The sequence below is a fragment of the Sinohyriopsis cumingii genome, chromosome 2 (genome assembly GCF_028554795.1).
Source record: "Sinohyriopsis cumingii isolate HCF-2022 chromosome 2, ASM2855479v2, whole genome shotgun sequence".
Classification (NCBI taxonomy): domain Eukaryota; kingdom Metazoa; phylum Mollusca; class Bivalvia; order Unionida; family Unionidae; genus Sinohyriopsis; species Sinohyriopsis cumingii.
The window spans coordinates 96,314,701-96,339,678 of record NC_142962.1 but is presented as its reverse complement, the minus strand read 5'-3'; the positions used below and the strand labels follow the sequence as shown (position 1 = coordinate 96,339,678).

The 24,978-nt window shown below is 35.2% G+C and overlaps 1 protein-coding gene across 1 annotated transcript; it reads right to left on the bottom strand.

Annotated features, from left to right (window-relative positions):
- Positions 1-259: 259 nt before the first annotated feature.
- On the bottom strand, positions 260-19,546 carry LOC149805424 (heat shock protein HSP 90-beta-like). Its single transcript, XM_089950001.1, has 9 exons — positions 19,424-19,546; positions 12,557-13,070; positions 11,563-11,780; positions 10,717-10,941; positions 8,141-8,497; positions 4,717-4,864; positions 2,338-2,606; positions 1,495-1,828; positions 260-765 (listed from the first exon to the last, which is right to left on the bottom strand). Exons 1-9 carry the CDS (start codon positions 19,424-19,426, stop codon positions 650-652), a joined length of 2,184 nt encoding a protein of 727 aa, XP_089806127.1. The 5' UTR covers positions 19,427-19,546; the 3' UTR covers positions 260-649.
- Between the last annotated feature and the right edge of the window lie 5,432 nt (positions 19,547-24,978).

The following is a 24,978-nucleotide window of genomic DNA, read 5'->3' as shown; positions in this document are numbered from 1 at the left end:
AATTTTATTAGTTTTAAATAACAAAAAAACTCAGAGATGGGATACAAAGTCTGCATTGACCAAAAAAAAAGAACAAGGGGAAAAAATACAGCAGTCACAAGTGACAAATCAACAAATGATAAATGGTAACATACTACAGACAGTAGCTTTAAAAAATAATTGCTCAATGTTTTTAATAGCAAATAAACAAAAGAAATAGGAAGCAAAGTCTGGACTGGAAAAAAGTAATCAAAAGTGAAAAATTTACAAATGATAAATGGTGGCTTGGTACAGACAAAGCATCTTTAATAATAATAATAATAAAAAAAGAATTGATCTGAACGATGAATCAGAGTTCCAACAGTCATCACAAGTTGTGAAATGAAAAAGTTTGTCAACACAGAAATGATTTGTACAGGTCTTTATTACATAAAGAATCTGATCAACTTCCTTCACGAATGAAGCATCATCCTCAGTTCCTTCAACTGGCAGAATGTGCTCTGTGTGTACAGCGTCAGTCCCTCTAGTTCACGTGTCTCCTCACCAATACCTATGTATTACCAAAATATTGCTCAATCTCGCAGAGGAATCAAGAAATACAAAAGGTATCACTAAAGTTGTGAAATGAGAAAGTTTGTCAGCACGGTGACAATTTGCATGAAGAATTTGTTCAATCCACTTCCTCCATGCGTGAAGCATCATCCTCATCTCCTTCAAGTGGTGGCATATCCTCTGTACTTGCAGTGCCTGTCTCTGTAGTTCCTACAGGCTCCTCCTCATCAATACCTGAGACAAGAAACAAGTTGCCATTAATCATCAAGATATTAAGCAGCATCTCTGTTTAAAACAATGTAATCAATCTTCAACAGTTAAACTTTCTAATATTCAGGAAGAAATGCTAAATAGTTTCCACAATACTACCTGATCACTGTTATTCACTGGGTTTTATCAGCACCATCATTGGTGATATTGCAAAGGAAATTGTTGCCAAGAGTCATATTCATGGTAGTGGCTTTTACATGGCCAGACTTGGCATCAAACTGGCATTCTGTGTATTTCAGATATAAAGTTGTACAGATTAACCATGGTTCCTAAACTACACAAATTTTATTTTTTTTTGAACTGCATCAACACTACATGCTTCTGAGCAGAAAGTCTGCCTTTAGATGTCTGTGCATTACATTTGGCAAATTGTGGAAACATTAATCTAAATAACTGCCCAAAAATGCACTCCACATGACCACAAGTAAAAATCACCATTGGATTTACTACTTATAACTATTACCAAAGTCACAACCAATTTCTCAATCTCTGTTAAAGGTACTTCTTTGATTCTAAAAAAAACCTTTTAGTTTACTAGGAAATAAATACAAACAAGGAAAGTCTTTCACCAGTATCTAAGAACAAAAAATGTAGTAGCTTGAAAGTTTTCACTTTTATCTATCATAATATTCAAGTAACTAAACCTGGTTTTCTACAAAAAATGTATTACTGAAATTGAAGTGAATTACATACCCAGTCCTAGTTTGATCATTCTGTGGATTCTGTTGGCATGGGTGCCTGGATCTTCCAATGAGAAGCCTGAAGTCAACAGTGAGGTTTCAAAGAGGAGGAGGACAAGATCTTTGGCAGCCTTATCATTTTTGTCTGCATCAATCTTTTCTTTCAGGGTCTTGATTATAGAATGGTCAGGGTTGATCTCCAGGTGTTTCTTGGCCGCCATGTAGCCCATGGTGCTTGTATCTCTAAGTGCTTGGGCTTTCATGATTCTCTCCATGTTGGCAGACCAGCCATACTGGCTCGTCACAATGCAGCAAGGGGATGTAACTAGTCTGTTGGAAACTACAACCTACAAAAAAAGGGTACAAAAATGGAGAAAAACCAAACCGAAACAAAATAAATAAAACAAATGCCTAAATCTTCAAATGTGCGTGTGTGTATATATATATATATATACACACACACACACACACACAATGATTATGGAATGCAGATGCTCATCCAGTACCTTAAATGATCTGAGCACAACTTCACCAATGTGATTAACAGGCATTATGGTGGCACACTGGAGCATCTTAGAGCAAGGCATTTATTTAGCTCCCACCACCTTTCATCAGTTGTATATGTCCTAAAGTGTGTCAAGCTACAAAAACATTTCACCTAGTCCATGCTTATTTATGATCTACCTTTTACATGTCATTATTCTTCTCTTCTGAAATAACATGTTTCAAGAACATTTTTTTTTAAAAATTGCAATACAGCTAAATGTTACAGTAAAGAGAGCAAATTTAAAAGTTATGTCAAGTGTCAAGGTTTATTAATATTAGGCAAATAAATAAATACGACCGCAAGTTGTACCTTTTCAACTTTCTTGTCCAAGATTTCCTTCATAGTTTTGCATAGGCTCTCAAACTTGGCTTTCTTTTCCTCAAAGGCCTTCTTGTCTTCCTCGTCTTCTGGCAGCACAAGTCCCTCTTTGGTCACAGACACCAAGTTTTTGCCATCAAATTCCTTCAGCTGCTGAACTGCATACTCATCTATTGGGTCCACCATATAAACGACCTCTAATCCCCTCTTTTTCACCCGCTCCACAAATGAAGAATTCTGTACAGCATCTTTGCTTTCACCTGCAAAAATGTGTTCATCACCTGTGATAATCTCTTCCAAATACTGTACATCTTCTAATGTAAACATTACCTACTTTATGTGATTAAATGAAAGTCATGCAACTGCAACTATTAGAAAGGGAAAAAGTAGGCAACATTTTTTTCTGAGCTCCATGGGACTCTCAAATTTTGGAAAACAAAAGAAAAAGACTTGTGTGACTGGATGACAGCTTTCTCTTTTCATTTACTTTAAATGAATTAAGAACTATCAGGCATACATTGCATGTCCCAACCGACATACTGGAAAAACAATCTGTTGAGCATCATTCTTATGTTTATAATGTTGGAAGAACATGGAAAAGTTGATGGCTGGCTGTTTTGAAAGGAAATTCAAGATTATAAAACTTTTCAAGTTTCTGAATAGGATTATGGTACGAAGGTCAAATTTGCAATTTCTTGTTAATTTCGTTCAGAATACCATATCTATCTCTCAATAACATCAACACCAATTGCAAATTATAATCAAATAGTGCAGACCTGCCAACCCTGATGAGACCGTCTCAGTAAGGCAGTTGATTTTGTTAGGTGTAACAAAATATTATGAACTGCTATTGCAAAACTGGAAAACGGTTTTAAAAGTTCAATACTTGAAACATGCCTCAATGGTAAACATTATAGCCAACTGATAAGTTTGTAAACAACATGTAGACCTTATTTACCACTAGTATAGTTGCACAAACTTCAGTGCCAAGCTCTATGCAGCTCAATGGCTTGTTGCCATTTCTCAACTTAATGCCCGTTCTGGAATTTGTTTCTCTATTTCACATGAAAATAACATCTTCTGCCAAAAGACGTAATCAAACTGACACGCAATGTCCAATAAACGTAATCGTGTCCCTTCCAGCTGTTATTCACAAGAATCTTAATATTCCTTTTTATTCTTTTGTGCTGATTATGAAGACATTTTAAAAGGCTCAATTTCTGTCATGTCTTCAACATGCACTGCATGCTGGACACCATCTTTAAAAGTTCTATAATCGACAGCTTGATCATGATTCTGGTCTTCCGTAATAAATAGCTGAACAAATTTTATTGGGGAGTGGGGGTGGGGTGGGGGTTTCCTCCCTCAATGGGGTCTCGTCTCAAGAGGCAGTGTTCCTGATCTGGGGGTCCAGGGACATTTGGCCCCAGGCCAAAAACATATTCACAATCAAAAACCAGCTCTGGTACAACTTATGCTCATAATATAAAACAAAATAATCACTTGAAAAACTAAAAAACTTAACAAAAATATTCAACTTCAATAATTTCACAATATTTATCGTCACATGAATTTGTTCTCCACTCCAATACTATTGATGCTGAAGTTATTTTGAGTGCATGTCAGTGTTTACTTCATAAGTCACAATAATGTCAACTTTTGCAAACATATACTTATTTCTCTTCATAACAAATCCGTAAAATAAACACCCAAGTACAACAACTATATACAAATAATCCCATACATTCACTAGTTTTTTCTTCATGGGACACAACCTGTTGATATGCCAGTCGAGCTCTTTTTGCTGCTTTGGCAAATATTCCTTTAGCCGCCTTTTTGTTTAGCTCAATGTGCAATTGTTACTTTTCTTTCTCAGGGAGAGCCTTTTTCCTTCCAAGCTGGTTCTTGTATTGGGGACATCCATAAAAATACTTGTGTCCCTTTCTGAATCTGAATATTCCTTTTATTCTTCTGAACAGACTATTAAACTTTTAAAGATTTACTTTTTCTCTTCAACATGTATCAGTAGCTGGAAGCCATTTAAAAAAAAATGCTACAAGTTTGATGCTCTGTATGAAAATAGTATGTGCAGTTTAAAGCCTACCAGGTACTAGTCAAGTTAGTCAGATTCCCTAACTAATTCCACTAAAGCAAATAAGAAGCCCAGATCCAAATCGAACACAGATCCTATTGTCCAGATTTTACTGCAACAATCATATTTCCATAATTTTTCCTTTCAAGTCTGTATTTTAAAGGACATTTTTGTAACACTTAAGGCAGTTAGCATGTCTGCTATGCTGTCTGAAGTGGACAATTTGTTCTACATCATCTCATTCAGTAAAATGGTAGCATTCATGATGCTGGACCCACCTGTGATGTAGTATATGTCTTTCTGGTTCTCCTTCATTCTGGACACATATTCCTTCAATGAAGCCATTTCATCTCCTGATTGGGAAGTGTAGAATCTAAGAAATTCGGCAAGCTTCTTTCTGTTTGTGGAATCTTCATGAATACCCAGCTGCAAAGAAAAATTACAATGTGAAATAATTTAGTCAATTGCATCACTACTTTCAATACTTTGTGATATAGCAAAAAACTCAAATACCAAAGGACTATTAGAACTTCCTAATAAAACTATCCCTCAATGTAATGCCATTTTATAGGTGAGGTAATTTGAATGGGTACATCATATAAAGCATTGTACATAATGCAATGTATACATGCCAACCACTGGCAAGAAAAAGAGTAATCCACATATAACATAATAAAATTCAATGAGCATTATGTACAAAATGATTTATTTACCCCGTCTGGTATTTTAACATCAATTACTGCTTCCAATTTTCATACACAGCACTTCGAGCTTTAAAAAGCAAGTCTCATGTTGCACTGCAAAACATGTACCAGCAGAGATTATGGATGTTTTGCACACCAGCAGAGAACGAAGTGCCGAGTTACAGAACCTGGATCTGAATTCAGTTGTGTTTTTGTTAACAATACTGAACATTCTCACGGTCAGCATTTGAATAGTATGGTAAAGAACCAAAATTCCTTTCATAACCTGACAAAGAGTAGGAAATTTATATCTTCCAGTTCTTGGATCTTTTAGCTGGAAAATAAAGCGCCATTGCACATCAACTCTGTCTGCATTAAGTACATTGTCAGGTAGAGAGGGCCTACATGATACTTCAGGGGTTCTCCTAATTTATCAGCAGCCTTTCCTGCAGCAAGGTGCATCATATCACTGGGACAGCCTGATATGTACACTGATGGAGACATTTTTCAAAATATAGAATGCAACTCCTTCATTAATTCCAGTCATCACTGATGCATTATCAGTTGAAAACTCCATACGGTTCAGCCAACTTATGTTTATTCAAAGCACTATCAAGCAAATAAATAGATGTTTTCTCCAGTGGAATGTACTGTTAATTCTGGTAATGAAAGAAGATCACTCTGACTTTGCCCTTTTCATTCTCTAAGTCTCTTACACAGACTGGGCACAACTTTTTGAAATGATAATCACTGCTCCTGTCTAATGCAATATGAAACAGCCCAATTTTCATGGCTTCTGCAATTTCAAGCGAATTATCTTCTGCTAAACATCTAACAATATTAGATGATTTTGTTCTTGCAGCAACATTTTTGCAATTTTGTAATCGGGAAACATACATTTGAACAAAGAACAAAAATGGTCTTCTACTGCTGGGGATAGTTCATGACCTATTAAGAACTCATTACACAACACCTCTGCCTTTACTAGTTCTGCCTTAAAAAAGGTTACAAGTTACCTAAATACTGGAGTTTGTAAAATGAGCTAATTCAAGGTTTCTTTGTTTTACCATCATGACCAATATTAAAATCCATTCCACACAGCTTGCAGTGGGTGTGAAGCTACCCTAGAATGGAATGCTGTATTGTGTAATTCATGCATTTGTTTTTTAATCTGTTTTCTTTTATATCTTTTTCTAATTCTTCTGTGAAATTATTTTAAAAACATTTTATGCTCTAACACACGCATCTACTAGAATAAATCTGACTTGGCTTGTAGCACCAAATACCTACAGACTGGTTCTGTATCAGATATGAATTGGAACAAAGAATCTGCGAGCAAAGATTAAAGTTTGAAAACTGGTCTGTCTCTCCTAACTAAGCCATACAGCTGCTATAAATAGAATCCAAGGTCAACAGTTAAAATGGAAACCAGCATGTTTCTTGGAAATAGGGCAGCTGCTATAAATAGAACATAATACTGTTAACAAAGGGCATGCAACTCTATGAACAAGTGTACTCTTATGTTGTAGTTACACAGAAGCCATCTTTTCTAGAATATTGTCTGTTGGATTACTGAGATGTTAATCAAAATTAGAAAAATTACTTTCTGACTTGTGATATAATTTTTAGAACTATTAAGGATTTCATTCACCATACTGCAAGTTATCTTAAATTTTTCACTTTTTATTTTAAGAAAAGAAAGCATTTTTTGAATTTTACAAAACTTGTTGGTTTTCACCCTTTTCTGTTACTTAGTTAAAGACCATATAGTCATAACAGTACCAGTACAATATCCATAAGAATTCTGGTGATAAACTCAATTTCAATGCAGCATCGAGGGGGAAGAGCAATAAGATTGCAGGTCTTCTAGTGAAAACCCAATTCAAACATGGCATTCTCTAGTGAAAACCCAATGCAAATGTGGCATTCAATTCAAACAAGATTTTTCTGCAGGCCATCATACTTCACATCAATCAGTACCATTTTCTTCTAGGACAAACTAAATACCACAAGAAATCTCCTGGTTCAAAATCCATGCCACTATGACCTTCTATTTCAAACAACAAGAATTCTAAGATTGCTGCCTTAATGCCATACTGGATGGCAGAGCAACAATTTTCATTTACTACTACATAGACCTTGGGATGAACATGGCATTAAATTTCATGATAACAGTAACAAAATTGACAAAGAGATGGATGGATATCAGACAATCCCAACAGTTCACTGGCTTTATGACCAGCAGTTAAAAATGAACTTTCAAGTAAAGATGAAAATAGATTACTACTGAGATGAAATGAATCAAGAAGTATTCTCAACTAAAACAAAACTGCTGCATTAGTCCTTGTGATGTATGCTCAAAAGTCAATAAACACAAAGTGCAAACTCAAGCCAAACTTTAATCCTCTAAAACTTTGAATAAAATCAAGTTGGACTTGTACACCTTCTGGACTTTTGTAACTTTAGTTCCCAAATGGATACACTCAATTTTAATTTCATAGGTTTTATTTCGAATCTAGTTTCAGGGTCTTGGTACAAAAAAGCCTTGTTAATTAAGTGGCTATTATCAGATGCACAATTCTTAGATTTGATCAGGGTTCACTCCGATTTCTGAATGATAAATTGAAAGACTCTCCCCAAACTTTGAAAAACCACAGATTTCCAAGACCTATTTTTGCTAACATTTTGTATAAACGTTCCATTATATGAGAAAACAACAAATGCAAAAATACAATATTGTTTAATGATGAAATGAAACTGAATGGGTCATCAAAAGAAAGAATCCAGGAAAACTAGACTACATCCAATCTAACAACCTTTGACAATTTTATTTGTGATTATGGAAAGAAATTGAAATGTTTGGGTTTATTTCAAAATTCAAAGACTTCAAGATATCAGGGTAATCGGCTCGATTTTCCCAAACTGTCAAAGACAGTACGAACCCTGTTGATGCATCCAATATCAACTACCTTAAATAACTGGTGAGTTTTAAGAAAATTGTCAGTATAGAGATACCAACCTTAATATTCTTGCTGAACTGCTCATAGAATTTCTTGTAATCATCTTTGTCTTCTGCAATATCGTCAAACAGTTCTAAGCACTTTTTGACCAAATTCTTTCTAATCACTTTCAGGATTTTGCTCTGTTGCAGCATTTCTCTGGAGATGTTTAAAGGAAGGTCCTCAGAGTCAACAACACCTTTGATAAAGGTTAGATATTCAGGAATTAGTTCCTCGCAGTTGTCCATGATAAACACACGTCTGACGTACAGTTTTATGTTGTTCTTTTTCTTTTTGTTCTCAAACAAGTCAAATGGAGCCCTTTTTGGCACAAATAGCAAAGCACGGAATTCTAGCTGTCCTTCAACAGAGAAGTGCTGTGAAGAGAAAATGGTAGAATCCATATTTTTGACTTGTATATTCATTTGATGCATATAGTGTGCGTTTCTAAAAGAAATAACTGGATTGTGCATAAAGCCAAGTTAAATTCTCTATTCCCCTAACAAATTCTTGTGCAAATTCCAATTCTTATCTATAACCACGTTCTATCACATTTTGGGGAGCACTGTCCGAGTGGGTTGTGACACTAGTGCATGAAAGACAAATGCTGTTGCTCCAAGCAAGAGTTATATTCTTGTTTGGAACAAATTTTTACTCAACTGATCATACTGATGCTGTTATCTCTATGCAAGCATGTAAACTGATGCAACATTTACCAAAATATTTTAGACATGTGTATATGGTACAAAAAAAAAGAGAAATTTGGACATTGCATACAACAATTTAAATCAACCTTTCCCCCACTCTGCATGCAGGGTTTACAAGTCAAGACAATGACAATGCACATGTACCCTAACCAACCTGCAATTGTTTTAACTGTTGCATGCCTCATCTCTTAAATGAATTATGTTGGTAAAATGCATCTTTGTCGAATACATGACCCTTTTAGATAAATCATAGAAGATTGTCATGACATCGTTTGGTACTGTTATATGCATGCACATGATGAAAAATGAACATTATCAGATGTACAGCTTAGATATGTGCACCAGTCAACACCAGTGGTGCTATGTGTTCATTTACATGGTTAAAGATTTTGTAAACAGTGAAGCCTTAATGTACTTGTAAATGTTTAACGAACTGCAATTAAAATAAAAAATCTATTTTGTTTCAAAAATTTTAAGAAAGAAAAAAAAAATAAAATAAAATTGGTTCCAAACATTTCAAGGTTAGTTTAAAACAACCCTTTTACAGCACATGCTCTTCTGTAATGACATCAAATTGGTCATGTATTCAGGCCATGTAACAGATTTTATGAGCGATTAGCGTCTACTTTATGATGAGGTGTCAGGGTCATTCTACTGTAACAACATCAATAAGAATCATCTGAAGCACTTTAGCATGGCAATACTGGATACTGTCACTAGTTCATCAATGCATAAAACAGGCTTCCAAAAAACCAGAAAAAGCAAATGTGGCAATTTTTTTTCTTGAACAAGCTCTCTGCAAAAATCAATACTAGAAAGAACAAAAAAAACCACTTACTTGTAAAATAACGATATGTGTAAAGAAATTCTGGTCCCTAAAAACTTTAATAATGCACATATTTCAACCCCATCACCTCCATTATAAATGATGCTATTTAAGTTGATCAAACCATGTCAGTCTTGTTCCTCCCTTGCTTTACTTGAATTGAGATACAGAACTGATATTTAAAAGCAAAACCATTTAAATTACCTACAATTAACAAACTTTCTAACTGCATGCATATAATTACATCAACATAAAAAGATTTTGTGCACAATAAAACATGTTGGATATAGCAGTTTAGGTACATTTTCAGTAATTCAAAATGGAGGGAATGGTGGTTTAAGTGGCAATGAGCCTTCCATGAAATGCAAGTTCATCTTATTGTGTGCAGATCTTGACCATTACTGAGCTTGCCCAAGATCCTGATTGTACATGCCTTAATTCCAAGCTTCATTGAAAGGAAATGGCCCTGAAAGTGGCAAAAAATGTCTGCCATCAGATGCACTGATCCTGTTCCACATCATGGTATGTACAGTATCCCCCCTCCACCTCAGATTTGCATGTTTTTAGCAAGTATTTCATCTAAAGGAAATGAAAACTTTCTCCATGCTGCTTTGTCCATTTTACTCAATATAAAAATCTGCCAGTTATCTTGATATTTAGTTTTATCAAAATATGGTCTCGAGAGTGGTTAAAGCCCTAGTATTACCAGATGCAAGATCAAAAAGGTTCAAATACCCATAGTTGAACTTGTCCAAAAAATCAATATTAATCTCTATGTTCCAAATTCAATCAACTTCACCAAAAATGTGGCATCCATACTGGCAACAATCCAATGTTGACAGACGATGCTCATAATCTTGTGGCCAAGTGATGTAAAAAAAAAAACAAACAAAAAAAACCAAAAAAAAAAACCACATCTTTACTGAATTTGTTCACAACAGAAGATGACCTTTAGATAACACAAATTGCAAGACTTCAGAATGGAAAAAACTTGAAAAAAATATAAATTTCCTGCGCCTTTCATGCACACAACTTCACACCATGGCATAAAGTGTACAATTACCTTAACAGCAAGATGGTCCTCCCAGTCATTTGTGAGTGACTTGTAGAATTCTCCATATGCTTCTTTTGTGATTTCATCAGGGTTTCTAGTCCACAGAGGTTTGGTCTTGTTTAGCTCCTCATCCTCAAGGTACTTTTCCTTGATTTTCTTCTTCTTTTTCTTGTCCTTGTTCTTGTCCTCATCATCACTGTCCTCCTCCAGGTCTTCAACTTTTGGTTTTTCTTCCTGAAATGGAAAAGTTTCATAAATTACAGTTTAGTTTTGGCATCCAATTCCTAAGAACATATCCACACCATTATAATGTGAAAGAGTTGTATTCATTTGCAACGAAGCACCAAACAGACCAGATCTACACGTAATCTTGAAAAAGTTCAAACTGAAGTGAAAATTACCAAAATAAAAGTGTAAACATTGCATGATAATCTCCTTAAGCTTATGAAGAATCTTCAGTGTACTGAAAAGTGAAGAAAATGCCTCATTTTTCTTACTCGACTAGTTCAGTACAAAAAGGTGACACAATTTACAAGTTTTTATAGATATTGCATCATTAACACGAGACTCTAGTAGGCCTATTATCATTGGACTGGCTTGTACTCATTTTACAATTTCACTATGCAGGCTAATGTAGCATTTACAAACACAACTGTTATTGCACCTTGGCCAGAGTTTTATGGGGAGAACATTAAAATTTACCCTAACAACAACAGGCATACGTAAGCCAAGTGATGTTCATATGGGAGGCTGACATGTGACCTTGTGAATGCAGAATTTAGACACATCGAACCTGGATACAGGCAAGAAAGCTTAGTACAGTTTTCATGTGTACTCATGTCATATCAAACTTACCTTATCCTTCTCTTCCTTATCTTCCTTTTTTTTCTCCTCTTCTTCCTCGTCATCAGAAACTTCCTTGTCCCTCTCCTTCTCTACCTGCAGTTTGATGGGATATCCTATAAACTGGCTATGTTTCTTGACCACTTCCTTGATGCGCCTCTCCTCCAAATACTCGCTTTGATCTTCCTTCATGTACAAAACGACCCTTGTGCCACGACCAAGAGGTTCACCTGAAATAAAAGACCGAGTTTTCATCCTCACAATAACTAATAAAGCAAACATTGACATTAGTGAGCCAAAGCTGCATTATAATATCCCCTCTTTACATGATACTATCATGGCAACATGATTTATGTGCCAACATGCCATTCTCTACAAAAGGAACCAAGATAATGCCAAAGCTAAGGTTGCAGCTCATACCAAGTTCCATTATTTTTTTTTATAAGACCACAGCATATTGATCTTTACTGTATCTTATGTGCATATATAAAAGAACTTGTACTAATACTGCCTGCAGATTGTTACAGTATTTGACAAACATTAATTCGAACAAACACTGAAAACACCAATCCAGTAAAAATGTGACTCATTAGTGCTTTGAACTTTCTATCGTAAAATTAATCCATCAATTTTGAAATAGCCCGATTAATTGAAAATGGCAAAAGCAGAAAAGTTATGCAATTCCATATGAAATTAAAATAAAAATGAACAGTACAAATTCTTAAAACTCCTTTAACAGACCACAACTCGAGAGCCAAAAATAAATACTGTTAAGTAAAAAACAAAAACAAATCGTGCACACATTTTATGTAAGGATTGTGGCCCAAATCACCAAGAGTTTCTCTCATATCACACAACTTTACCAGCATCAATGTAGCAATCATCGGCAAGTTTTAATTTGCTGGTTAGTTGGCTGCAGTTGCTGGCACTCCAATGACGAGTCCATTGTATTAATAAAAATTCCCTCAACAGACTAAAACATGTTCTTATTGCACTAAATTCTTACCTCTTCCTGGTTTAATCGTGAAGGAACCACCTGCTGAAGATTCCCAGATGTATTGTTCATCATCATTGTGCTTCGACTCGACTGTGACCCTGTCTGCAACTAAGTAGGCAGAGTAGAAACCTACACCAAACTGCCCAATCATGGAGATGTCTGCTCCTGCCTGCAGGGCTTCCATGAAAGCTTTTGTGCCGGACTTGGCAATGGTACCCAAGTTGTTTACAAGGTCTGCTTTGGTCATACCAATGCCAGTGTCGATTAGAGTTAGTGTTTTATTCTGTTTGTCTGGGATGATCTTGATGTAAAGGTCCTTCCCAGTGTCAAGCTTGGAAGGATCCGTTAAACTTTCATAGCGGATTTTGTCCAAGGCATCAGAGGCATTTGAAATTAGCTCTCTTAGGAATACCTCTTTGTTGGAGTAGAATGTGTTGATGATCAAGCTCATCAACTGTGCGATCTCTGCCTGGAAGGCAAAGGTTTCAACTTCACCCTCATCCATTGGAGTTGGTTCCGGCATCTGAATAAAAGAAATAGACATCCATTGAACACTATAAAAATAAAAACCATGCACATCTTGATCCAGCTGAAATCTCAATAAAACGTGGAAATTCATAATAGTGCTGTAAAGAATAACTCAAAATGTATTCAACAATTACACAGACTGCCTCTACAAAGCTTTTGTATCAAACTCGTACATGTCATGGATGTACGTTTATGTATCCAACTCATAATTATATCGTTACTTTAAACATAATGCTAATTCACCAGGACAATGTAGTGCATGACATTCAATCCAGATTGTACTAGATCACACTTAAGGCTGACCTCGTCTAAAATTGTCCGTAAATATTGACAGTATTCTGCCATGTGTACTTCGCAGGGAGAGTTAACGAGTTCCAAAGGAATATGGATGCATGAGGATCAAATAAAGTGAACAATTGCCATTTAAAGGTATGTAGAACCAAATTCTAATAAAATAACACCCATTACTGAAACATCAGCTGAGATTCCTGCAATTATAGTAAACTTTAGGAATTGATCGACCAGCAAAATAATAAACTAAAGCTAGTGCTTTGGCACATTGGTTAAAAGAAAATGATGACCATTGTAACTTATTTTTCAGTTGGCCAATGATAAGGTAGTATTCCATTCAGTGCATTGTTCTTGCATATTAAGTGGGCACAAATAGGGCCTTGTTGAGCGGTAGCGTGGGAAAATGATCTGGCATTCCTTAAAGGCATAATATCAAGTCAAACTTTTGATAGGGATACAGTCGAATGCCAGAGCTAAAGATCAGTACCAAATTTATTAAGCTATGCAAAGCGTAGATTGAAATATCAGCATTTATTTTTAAATAGGTCGTGTGAGCAAGGAGAAGTGTCCTCCCTTGTAGTTATTATATAGCACATGTATGTATGACAGGTCAATTGTAAGCAACAATACGAGCCATTGTGAGCCAACCAGGAGTGCTGTTTAATTGCCTACAGTCACAGGAGTCTGACGTTTTATCAATAAAGTACAATGAAATCTCTGACAACAATACATGAAATCACCTAATAGGTATTTTAAATGAACACATGGAGTGCAAGCATGACCACACTGATTGGACTTTTTTTTAAATCGCTTCAGAATTGTAAGAATGAAAAACTGCATATATCCAAAAGACAGTGACATTCTAATGCAAATTAACTCTCAGACAATCGTCTGGCAAATTAACCTTTTTCACCATTACAGTCATAAATCCTTGATAGCAAAATCCATCATACAGATGTAGCCAATTCTACCACTGGCATACAGATGTAGCCCATTCTACCACTGGGTGAATAACTTCATGAAGTTAATTTCACAGGATAAAATGTTTAACTTGCTTTTTATTTCAGATTGCATCATTTGACAATTTTACACAAGTTTCCAGAACAGAATTATGTAGTTCAAGTTTGTATAGCAGACATCATCACACTTCAAATATTAATGCCTAGATGTATTCTGGACCTGGACGATTTAAAAATGTGTTTGATCTACTTTCCAGAGGCCGCCACATATTAAGATCATGTTTTCGTAACAGAAAATAATAGCAAAGAAAATATATATGAGAGACTTACTATTTATTATGATGATGATGATAATGATAAAGAAAAAACATTAGGAAAGGAAAAAAGCTGATACTTCATACCACTGATGGTGTGTGTGTTTGTATACGAGAGATGACACACAGATGAGGCAGGTAACACAAAACTAAAATTATCAGGATTAATGCGTATGCAATGTGAAGACAGTCTGAACACTATCAGCAACTGTGTGTATATATATATGTGCAGTGAGCATTTATTTTACAGCTTTTGAAAATCGTACTATAATACTGTAAATAACATTTTCACGATGCATTTTCAGCCAATTGATTTCACATTATTAAATTTCCCTTGTATTAAAAGATAACTGATTCTGCGAAGTGTTCATTTTTTTTTTTTTCGTTGTACTTAAAAGTCAGTTTCGTTGGCCTACATTTCAGTTGGAATTACATCACAATTAATACTTCCAGTTCAGTACCCACGAATGTAGTTCTAGTCTATTTTTAGAACATTTTTTCCTCTCTCATTTTGGTGGTGATAGAAGAGTTTTATTTATGCATTTTTGGTAGGGATTTGAAAGTAACTGTTTATTCTTGATAATATGAGCTCAGGGTGTTGTTGTCTGTATGTATTTTGGCGACAGTGCACAGTGAGTAATAAGGCCTTGGTGATGATCCGGAAGTGAAATTCGTGTTCTGGTTACATGCTGTCAATAATCTAAAAAAAGAGCAGGTCAACCTTTGACAAGAACTTCACCGTGAAGTCATCTTTGAAGGTATTTTAGATTAACATATGATTTGCATTGATTGTCACACAGTGGGAAGGTCAGTACTGAGAAACAAATGTAGAGAACATATAGTAAAATTAATTGTGTACTATGTCCTGTCAGGGCAGTATTGGAGCAAAGTTTAAATTGGTATAAAATCTTTATTATTAAAGATAGACACATGAAATTTTAATATGTACTGTATATTGATTTTTAAAATATAAGAATGAAATTAAAAGTAAAAAATTAATTTTTATTTTAAAAATTTTAATAAAATTTTAAAAAAATTAAAAAAAGTAATTAAAAAACCCCTAAAATGCACATATATAATATTTTTGGGAATCATATTAAATGTTATCAGCATGTATGTATTCCTACACCATATAAAAGCTCCAATGTTGGATTTTTGTCACATTTTGTCAGAGAAAATATCTTTGTAGTCAAAATGAGACCTTCATTAAAAATACATGAAGACAAAATTATAATTTGTATTGGCCATTCAGACTATTTATTAGGGGTCCAATCAGTTAATTTATGTGTTTATGATGGGGTCACTTCCTGAGTAACAAACATCTGCTTGTATAGCCTTCAGTAATTGTTTATAAACATAGTTATAAGGTATTTAGTGAGAGGACAGCGATGAAAACTTTATACTAGAACCTACTCAAGTTCTCTACTAAATCATTTTAAACTGTCTGAGAATGAAATACAGGTCAAAGGGATAAAATATGCTTCCCCCAGGTATATTTACTCTTGGATGTAAGAAAAAAGCAAAATGATGTAAGTTGAATACAAAATGCATTCCATTTTATTGTTCAGTTAGGTTAAGATATTGATTGGTGTAGTGCGGCATTGTGGCCTATATGATGTTATGGGAATTCTAATGATCCTTCTTGCTTTATGCATTATTAATTACTAATACTATTTGTTAACTGACACTCTAAAGATTACATAAGAAGCATTCAAACAAATTATTTGAATTTAACTTTGTACATGGTTACATATCCCACATGTACAAATATCCATCCATTTTAGAATGTTTGGGATCAAAAGCTCACATTCAGTACATCATATAGGCTGACATTGTACCTATAGTGAACCTGTAAAGCACATTTATGGCTATGTGCACTGAAGATATCCCAAAATGTTATTTTCATCATGAATATGCCTATGTATGGTAACATATTTCAATTTAGTACTTTGACAGAGTGCGGTATTGAAACATCAGCTGATATCTGATTCCATTCAATCAATGAGCTTAATAATTGGTAACCAACACTCTTCAAAATACCATATAAATGTTCAAATAGATAATTTGAATTGTGTTTGCACATTTGATCTTAACAAGTACATTGTATATGTCCCACATATGCAAATTTCCATCCTTGTTTACATGTTTTGGGGATGAGAATTTCACATTTAGCTGATGATATAGGATTTATTGGTACTTATAGTTGATTTGTATGACCACATTTGGCTGTATTCACTTGCAATATCCAAAATTGTTATTTCCCTCATGAATAAGAATGCTTATAGTAACACATTCTAATTTAGTACATTGTCACTTGACTTTCCTGTATACTGGTATGTAATAATGTTTACACCAATGATCAAACCTCACCGCCCCAACATTGCCTTAAACTTTATGATACATAGTCTACCTGATTAGTTATTTAACTTGTAAATGGCTAAATGTGCTTCTAGAAACCTCATATACTTTTAGGATGAATTTAACACTTTAATACATGGCCATTGCTTCACATTTCTGAGTGTCACTCTGTCAAGTTTAATATTTTCCCCCATGCTTGCAACCTTAATGTTAATTTGAAATCACCATATCTAACACAGTTTAACTTCATTTACATAGATCTTACTGTTTTCTAGAATTAAGTGAAACATATTGTATCTTTTCAGGTCTAGCCTGGTATCTGGAACAAAGTGTTCGAGTTGGATTAGCTTGGAAGCTCTCCTGAGTAGTCTGGTGGTAATAGCATGGTTTCATAAGGGCATGTGCAGTGTACTGCCATAAGTGACCAAGATTAGTTCATATCACCACACTGATATATAGCACCTCAAAGACATGGCTTAGGTTTTCATGAGAGAGATCAGCACCATTTTTCAGTAAGGTAGAACCTCCCTAGAAACTATTTTCCTATCCCACTGCCACCTTTTGTTGTTATCGACATTGAAATGGAATGCATTTTTGCTATAAAACATAGTAGTGGTCCCATTAGAACTTTAAATCTGAATGTGCTATTAGTTATGGAAACAACTGCCTAAGTACCTGACACAATAAATGTGGAACATAGCACCTGTCAGTGTTTCTTTAGTGTGTACACCTATATGCATCTGGACAGGCATATTGCGGTTTGCTGCCAAAATCACTATGAGCTATGATGCTTCATTACCCCTGGGGAAAATGTTATCAGTTATACAGACCCAAACTACCATTTGTTTTAAATATCATTCATTAGTCAACTTTTCTGTCTAAAATTTGTCAAACTGTGTTTTAAAACTTGTATGAAAATTTAAGTTTTCAATAAAATTTAGTTTTTAAAATTTAAATGTTTATTTAATTTGCCATTAAAACTGAATTTATCAACATTTGTAATTTTCAAACATATTTTCAGACAGGGCTTATCTTGTATCACAATTAGGTTTTTACTGCATTGAAAAATTCCTATAATTAAGGAAGATATAGCAAATTTAGTTTTGGTTTCTCAAGAGCACTTGGACCAGAACTTGCACCCTGTGGAACACCAGCACTACATACTTTCTGACAGGTGTCACATGTTTTCCTTGCAAGGAAATTCAAAAAGACTTCATGTATAAAGTTGAAATAGGTATAGCATGCAAATATAAAAGTTTGACTAAAATTGGCGTAAAACATGGAGCCTGTCAGGAATTACATCACAATTAATACTTCCAGTTCAGTACCCACGAATGTAGTTCTAGTCTATTTTTAGAACATTTTTTCCTCTCTCTCATTTTGGTGGTGATAGAAGAGTTTTATTTATGCATTTTTGGTAGGGATTTGAAGGTAACTGTTTATTCTTGATAATATGAGCTCAGGGTGTTGTTGTCTGTATGTATTTTGGCGACAGTGCACAGTGAGTAATAAGGCCTTGGTGATGATCCGGAAGTGAAATTCGTGTTCTGGTTACATGCTGTTATGTTGACAGTCAATAATCTAAAAAAAGAGCAGGTCAACCTTTGACAAGAACTTCACCGTGAAGTCATCTTTGAAGGTATTTTAGATTAACATATGATTTGCATTGATTGTCACACAGTGGGAAGGTCAGTACTGAGAAACAAATGTAGAGAACATATAGTAAAATTAATTGTGTACTATGTCCTGTCGGCTGGAATAAGTTGAAATATTTCTTTAACGAAACGAATAAAATATATTATGCCTATTGGAACTACATGAACCTACTTGAACTTACTTCGGCATACCTCGACTACCGTCACATTCCAAGAAATTCAACGGAACGGGAAAATGCGTCCATTTGCAAGTATATTTTCATTTCGCCAGGATAAAGACAGTAAATAGATTAATTACACATAAATTAGTGGAAGAGTGTTGATACAGGCTGCCAAGTGTGTGGAATGTTCCCGAAACTTTGATTACTCATTCCGCTGTCGTTGACATCGGAATAAGCTACACAAGGCCGTTAATTAGATAGTAAGACTTGGCACTAAAACAAAAACGTGCTACGTCTTACATTGTAGGTCTAAATACACTTGCAAACGCAACATTTTCCACGTTGAACTTTTTGTTGTTTAAAACAAAAATTATAACTGCACCTAAATTTTCATTTTTTTTTTTTTTACAAATTTGAACCACTGTTCGGAAAATCCTAAACTCACCGCATAGTTTAATAATGTCAAATGCGATATAACGTATGCAAAACACGTTCAAATTCTCCCACTTTTAGCGAATCGAGTTTATAAAATCAGATTAAAACAAGCAAATGTTATTGTACAAAATTAACATTTTCCATTTTAATCTTCTTAAATAAAACAAATCCTTACCATGTATTAATTACAGTCGGTGGTTTTTGTGCAGTTTTGTCGCTCAATAGGTTCCACGTTCGCACGGCTAGTAGCTTCTCTCCTATCAAACGCCCGCAGAAGCGAGTTTTATATAGAGGCGCATTAATATGACTGAAGAGCATTGCATTATTTCCAGAATTTTTTTGTCATTTATCACTTGTGTCCATTAATGAAATCTGAATGTTAACCAACAAAGTATTTAATCTTTAAAAAATAACCCGAAATAATAAATATATATACATGGTTTTCTAGAGCATTAAATCCCGGAAGTTGCAGACATACACTTTACAATTTGAGTAATGGGGTTTCTTCTAGAACACTCACAGGATGTGCATCTGGAGATCGCATATTCTAGAACTTTCAGTCTGGTTCGCGCTGTTTTGCAACCTTGATCCTCCGTTCAAGCAATAACAAAGAGCAGTACAGTTACGTTAGGAGAAAAGGACGCGCGTTCCTAATACAGTAGGCAACTTCATGATCCGTCTCACCTGTACTAAAAGCATAGAACGCCTTTGACTTAAGATGAAAATTGTAATTATATGATATGCAAGGATCTTAATAAGATGTGTAATTGTCGTTTTATTACGTACAATCATTTTATATGCGGCACTTATGTTTTTATATTATGAAATTATATTTGTTAACACATGTGAGAAGGTATTATACTCGCAAAGAAGAGCGTGTATGATGGAAGCAAATACAAAACATAAGCACGGAAAAATTACATTACAGAAGGGGTTAGTACTAATATATCAGCCCCATTCCCGTGATGATATTTACTTTAGTTTTGTCGTCCATTAGATATTTACACAAATTGGGGGGAGGGGGTATCGAACAAGGACTACCTCAACTACGGTGAATCTAAAAAAAAAGATGGGCGGCCGCTTTAACATATATTCAATTATTTCTATTTTTTAGAAAGGTCTCTAATTCAATTTAGAGAACTCTATCCTGGACTATCCGGTTTGGCGCATTACTTTGGAAACGATTGATATTTTAGCAAGGTATGGGTATGAAACGACAATTACGAATTCCTTCATACTCTTCTTAACGTGCTTTCATCCAGACAACCACTTTTCGTTTAGCACGTCACCTATTTCGACGCACCTCGCAGAAGTCTATTTGTAATAGCTAAACTTGGCAAATTGGGGAAAATCACAATCATATTATGATTTTTTTTAAAAAAAATAGATTTAGTATACGATTGTTTTCCGGTACTTAAATTGGCACTGTCAATGTACAGAACCTCAATTTTTGACCATATTTTTTGTTGTTGGTCTTGACTTTAAAAACGATTTTCACCCTTCACAACCTATATCTCTTAAAGTGCAAATCTGAGACAGAAGACATGATCATACAAGAGACTGTTTTATTGTCAGTTATTGTAAATCTTACCCAAATCAAACCAATTTATATATAATAAATTGGTTTAAATAAGTTAAATATTGAGATTATCAAAAAGACTGATTGAAAATTAACTGTTAAAGTAAAATTTCTTATTTATCAGAAAATGATACGGTATATTTTTAAATAAGAAAGATTATACAGGATGCTGATTTAATTACAAAATATATCATAAAGCTTGTTTCATGTAAATTTCCAGATTATAATAACAAAGGAAGCACCTCAGAACATCACTAATGACAAAGCCATATACATGTACTGCTTTATAAAATATTGTACAGTATTGTAAACAGTGATACTGGTCCATTATCAGCTGCAAGAAACATGGATAAATGTAGCATAGCAGACTGGATTCATATTAAGGCAGGATCTGCCCCCTCAGAATAGCTGATAAAGATTTTTTATGAGGACTGTTATAAATATGATTGCCTGTAGCAGATTCTAAGGTCTCACTGGACAGTTAGTTTATCTGGTGAGTTTTCATCCAACAAGGACCTAATGCAGAAAAATGAGAATAATGTTAAACTTTTAGAATGAAGATACAAATAAAAACAAACAAATATTTTTTGTAGAAAGCATACATGTGAGATTTTGACTGCAGCAATCAGGTGAATTTGTGATGCAACTGTGGTTTTTATACTGTAACAACACTGTCACCAACCCCTAAATTTTACATTCATTTTTGACAGGAAATAGCTATTTTGAATATTTTCCTGTGACAAGGCAGCTAAAAGAATCAGTATGTGCCTTATGCATGAATAAAGTTCACTAGTACTATAACAAATTAGCATACTTTTCATCACACCTCAACCATCTAGATTTTAAGATATTTACCTCTGTAGAAGACACACGTAAATAGGTAAGCCAAGTCGGCTGCTCATTTGCAGCCCCCTAGTTACGCATTTGATCTCCAATGCTCATCAAACTGTGACAGGCAGTCACCAAACAGCCAACCCATTTCCAAGCCTAACTCGTAGTAAATCTAAACCACATTACAGATTTAGCTTATGCGTGAACTTATAAATGCTAGGCTTGTGATAATTAGGTTCATGCCTTCTACCTTAAAAAGGGGGTAGAGGGGTCTAAAGCACTTTCGGTTACGGATCACTGCCATCTAACCTCTGTCTGCGTGGGTTTGAATCTAGGATTCGGCCAATGTGGGTATGTGAGAACGCTTGGCAGTAGCTTCTTGTGGGTTGGTGGTTCTTCCATGTGTTTTCCCAAGTTTTTCCTCCACCATAAAAACTGGCCGCCATGCATAGCCCATCATATGCTGAACAATGGCGTTAAACCCAACAACAACAACAACAAATCTACCTTAAAAATTAGGGGGGTGTCAAAATACACAACTATCCAGTGAGACCTAATTGTTATTAGTACATTAATCCCAGCATTCTGGATATTTGATACCAAAGACTATCAACAGGTCTGGTTCTGTTGTTTATCTTCCCACTGCTATTACTGAGCCTGGACTTCTTCCTGCCCTTGGATAAGGCACAAATGTTAAATTAATTAAGATCCATTATCTCTAACCCTCACTAAAACAAGAGCAGAGTGGTAGAACAGGCAGTCATGGGCTTGGTACTGTAAGCAACATGTATTTAGTTTTTGTATAGATTTTAGCTTTATTTTACATAAAGTTTTAGCATCCTTTCTTGGTGTTTGTGTGTCCTTTGAACCCGAATGTAACAAGGACATACTAATTAGAAAAAAAGAGATTTAGTGAAGGGAGGTGTTATAAGAATGATTGCCTGTATCAGATTCTAGCAGATTCTAATTATTAGTAGTGACAGTTGGCCAGAACATTAATCCCATTATTCTGGATATTTAATACCAGAGACTATCAACAGCGAATCTTTGTGTGATATTAGCAGTGACTGGATGTGTAACGTACATTTGTTGATTGCTAAGTGCAAAGTGTGTATCACTGTAATGAGTGTCCACGTATAAGCCCAGAAATTCATAGAAAAGAAAAACTAGTCCAGTTGCTGTGAATATAGTGATAGAACTTAGAGTACGTACATATAGTTTGTCAGTATATCAGTTGCTGGTGACATCGAAGTTGAGGGAATAACGGTTGCTTCAGATAGACCACGAAGAAAAGCAGTAGTACAGAATTTGATGGAATTTACAGATGCTGAGATTCCAGAGTATGAAGATGAACTTAACCATGAGCACATGCAACCACCCAAAGAAACGAAGCAAAAACTTATTGCAAGAAATAATAAACAAGAATTGGAGTTAAGACAGAAGGAGTTTGAATGGGAAATGGAAAGAGAAAAATTAAGATTAAAAATGAAGTGTTTGGAAATTGAGTTAGAAAGAGTAAAATGTCATGAAAATGCAATGGACAAAATATCTTCAATGCCATTTAAAGTAAATCTTCAGGCATATGACCATGAACGAGGAGAAGACATTGTGACTTTCCTAGCAGAATTTGAATCAACTGCAAAACATGCTAAGTGGTCTGATGAGTTGAAAGTATTACAGCTAAGAACTCTTTTGACAGGTGAGGCTAGATATGTTGCAACTCAAACTTGTGGGAATTATCTGGAACTGATTGATTGCTTTGGAAAGAGACCGCATGAACATTTCACTGTGTTGGTGAGCATGAAGAAGGAAAGCACCGAGGCCTATCATGGTCTGATGGACAGGATTGATCAACACATTAATCGTTTCTTGGAGGATCATGACCCAATTACTTGTCTTCATGAGAAATAGTTTTTGAAAGCCTTGCCACAAGATCAAGCACAGTGGATTAGGAGGAACAAGGGTTCTAGTGCGGTTATAGAGGCTGCAGAAGGTTATATTCCATCCAATGTACAACAGCAATGGCAGAAGAATAAGTTGCATCAAAATATAAATAATAACAAGACAAATATTCAGAACTTAGAGCAGCAAGCGAAACTAACATCGATGAATGACCAGTCCAAACATAAGAATAGGCAGTGTTATAGATGCAAGCAATGGGAACATATTGGAAGGTATTGTCCAACTGATGACATGAAACATCATGGCAACCCAGCAACTTGTTTTGTTAAGCCAACAACTGCTGAAAGGTTTATTTCGGAAACAGGATGTCTAAATGGGTGCGAGATCATGTTTGTGAAGGACGCTGGCTCTGATATGGCCTTGATAAGAGAAGATCTCGGTGACGAGAGTTGCAAGCTGGACGGGCACAAAGTTACATTATATACAGCAGTGGGTTAGCCATTACTGCACAGTTGGTTGTGGTAAATATCGACACTACATATTATAAGGGACCAGTGCAGGTGGGTCTTCTTACATATGTAGCTGCTGAAAACCTTTTGGGGATGGATATACTTAGCAAGAAAGGGTCATTTGTGGTAAAAGGACTCGATGATGAGAGGACTGTGGAAAATACCAACCATTGAGGATGAGGATAAAAATGAAGTTGTCAACAGCATCGAGACAGAAGATACTGATCAGCTTGATGACACTGAAGTTGACAAATTTTCAGCAATGAATGTGGACATGTTGTCGAAACTACAGATTAGGGATATTACACTGCAGAGTATTAGAGTGAAGTCCTTTGCTACTCGTAAAGAGACTGAGGAGGAGCCAATGGTGATGGTTCATGTGGTGGGAGCAAACTGTTGTACCATCAAGATTACAAAAAATAGTCATGAAGTTGGCACACGATCGACCCCTTGCAGTTTTCTTGGGTTTGTAGAAAACAAGAGGATTCTCCAATTGTTCTTTCAGCATGGAATGTTTTCCAATGTAAAAAGATATTGTACATCATGTCATATGACAGCAAAATGTGCTACAGGTGAGAAAGCACCAATGGTTTACCCACCAGTGATAACAGAACCGTTCTCAAAAATTGCAGTGGATATTGTATGATTGTTATCTAGAACGGAGTCTGGATACAAATACATTCTGACAGTGGTAGATGATGCAACGAGGTATACCGAAGCTTTTCCTTTGAAGGATATGGAGACAACAAGTGTAGCTAGAGCTAGGGACTCGTGGTACTAATTCACTTCCCATAAAAAACCTATGCAAACATCATTCAATTTTGCACCAAAGAGTCAGTGCTAATTTCAGTAATGAGTGTTCCAAACTCAAGACTATTAAAGGACTGAAATTCCATAAATAAAACAATG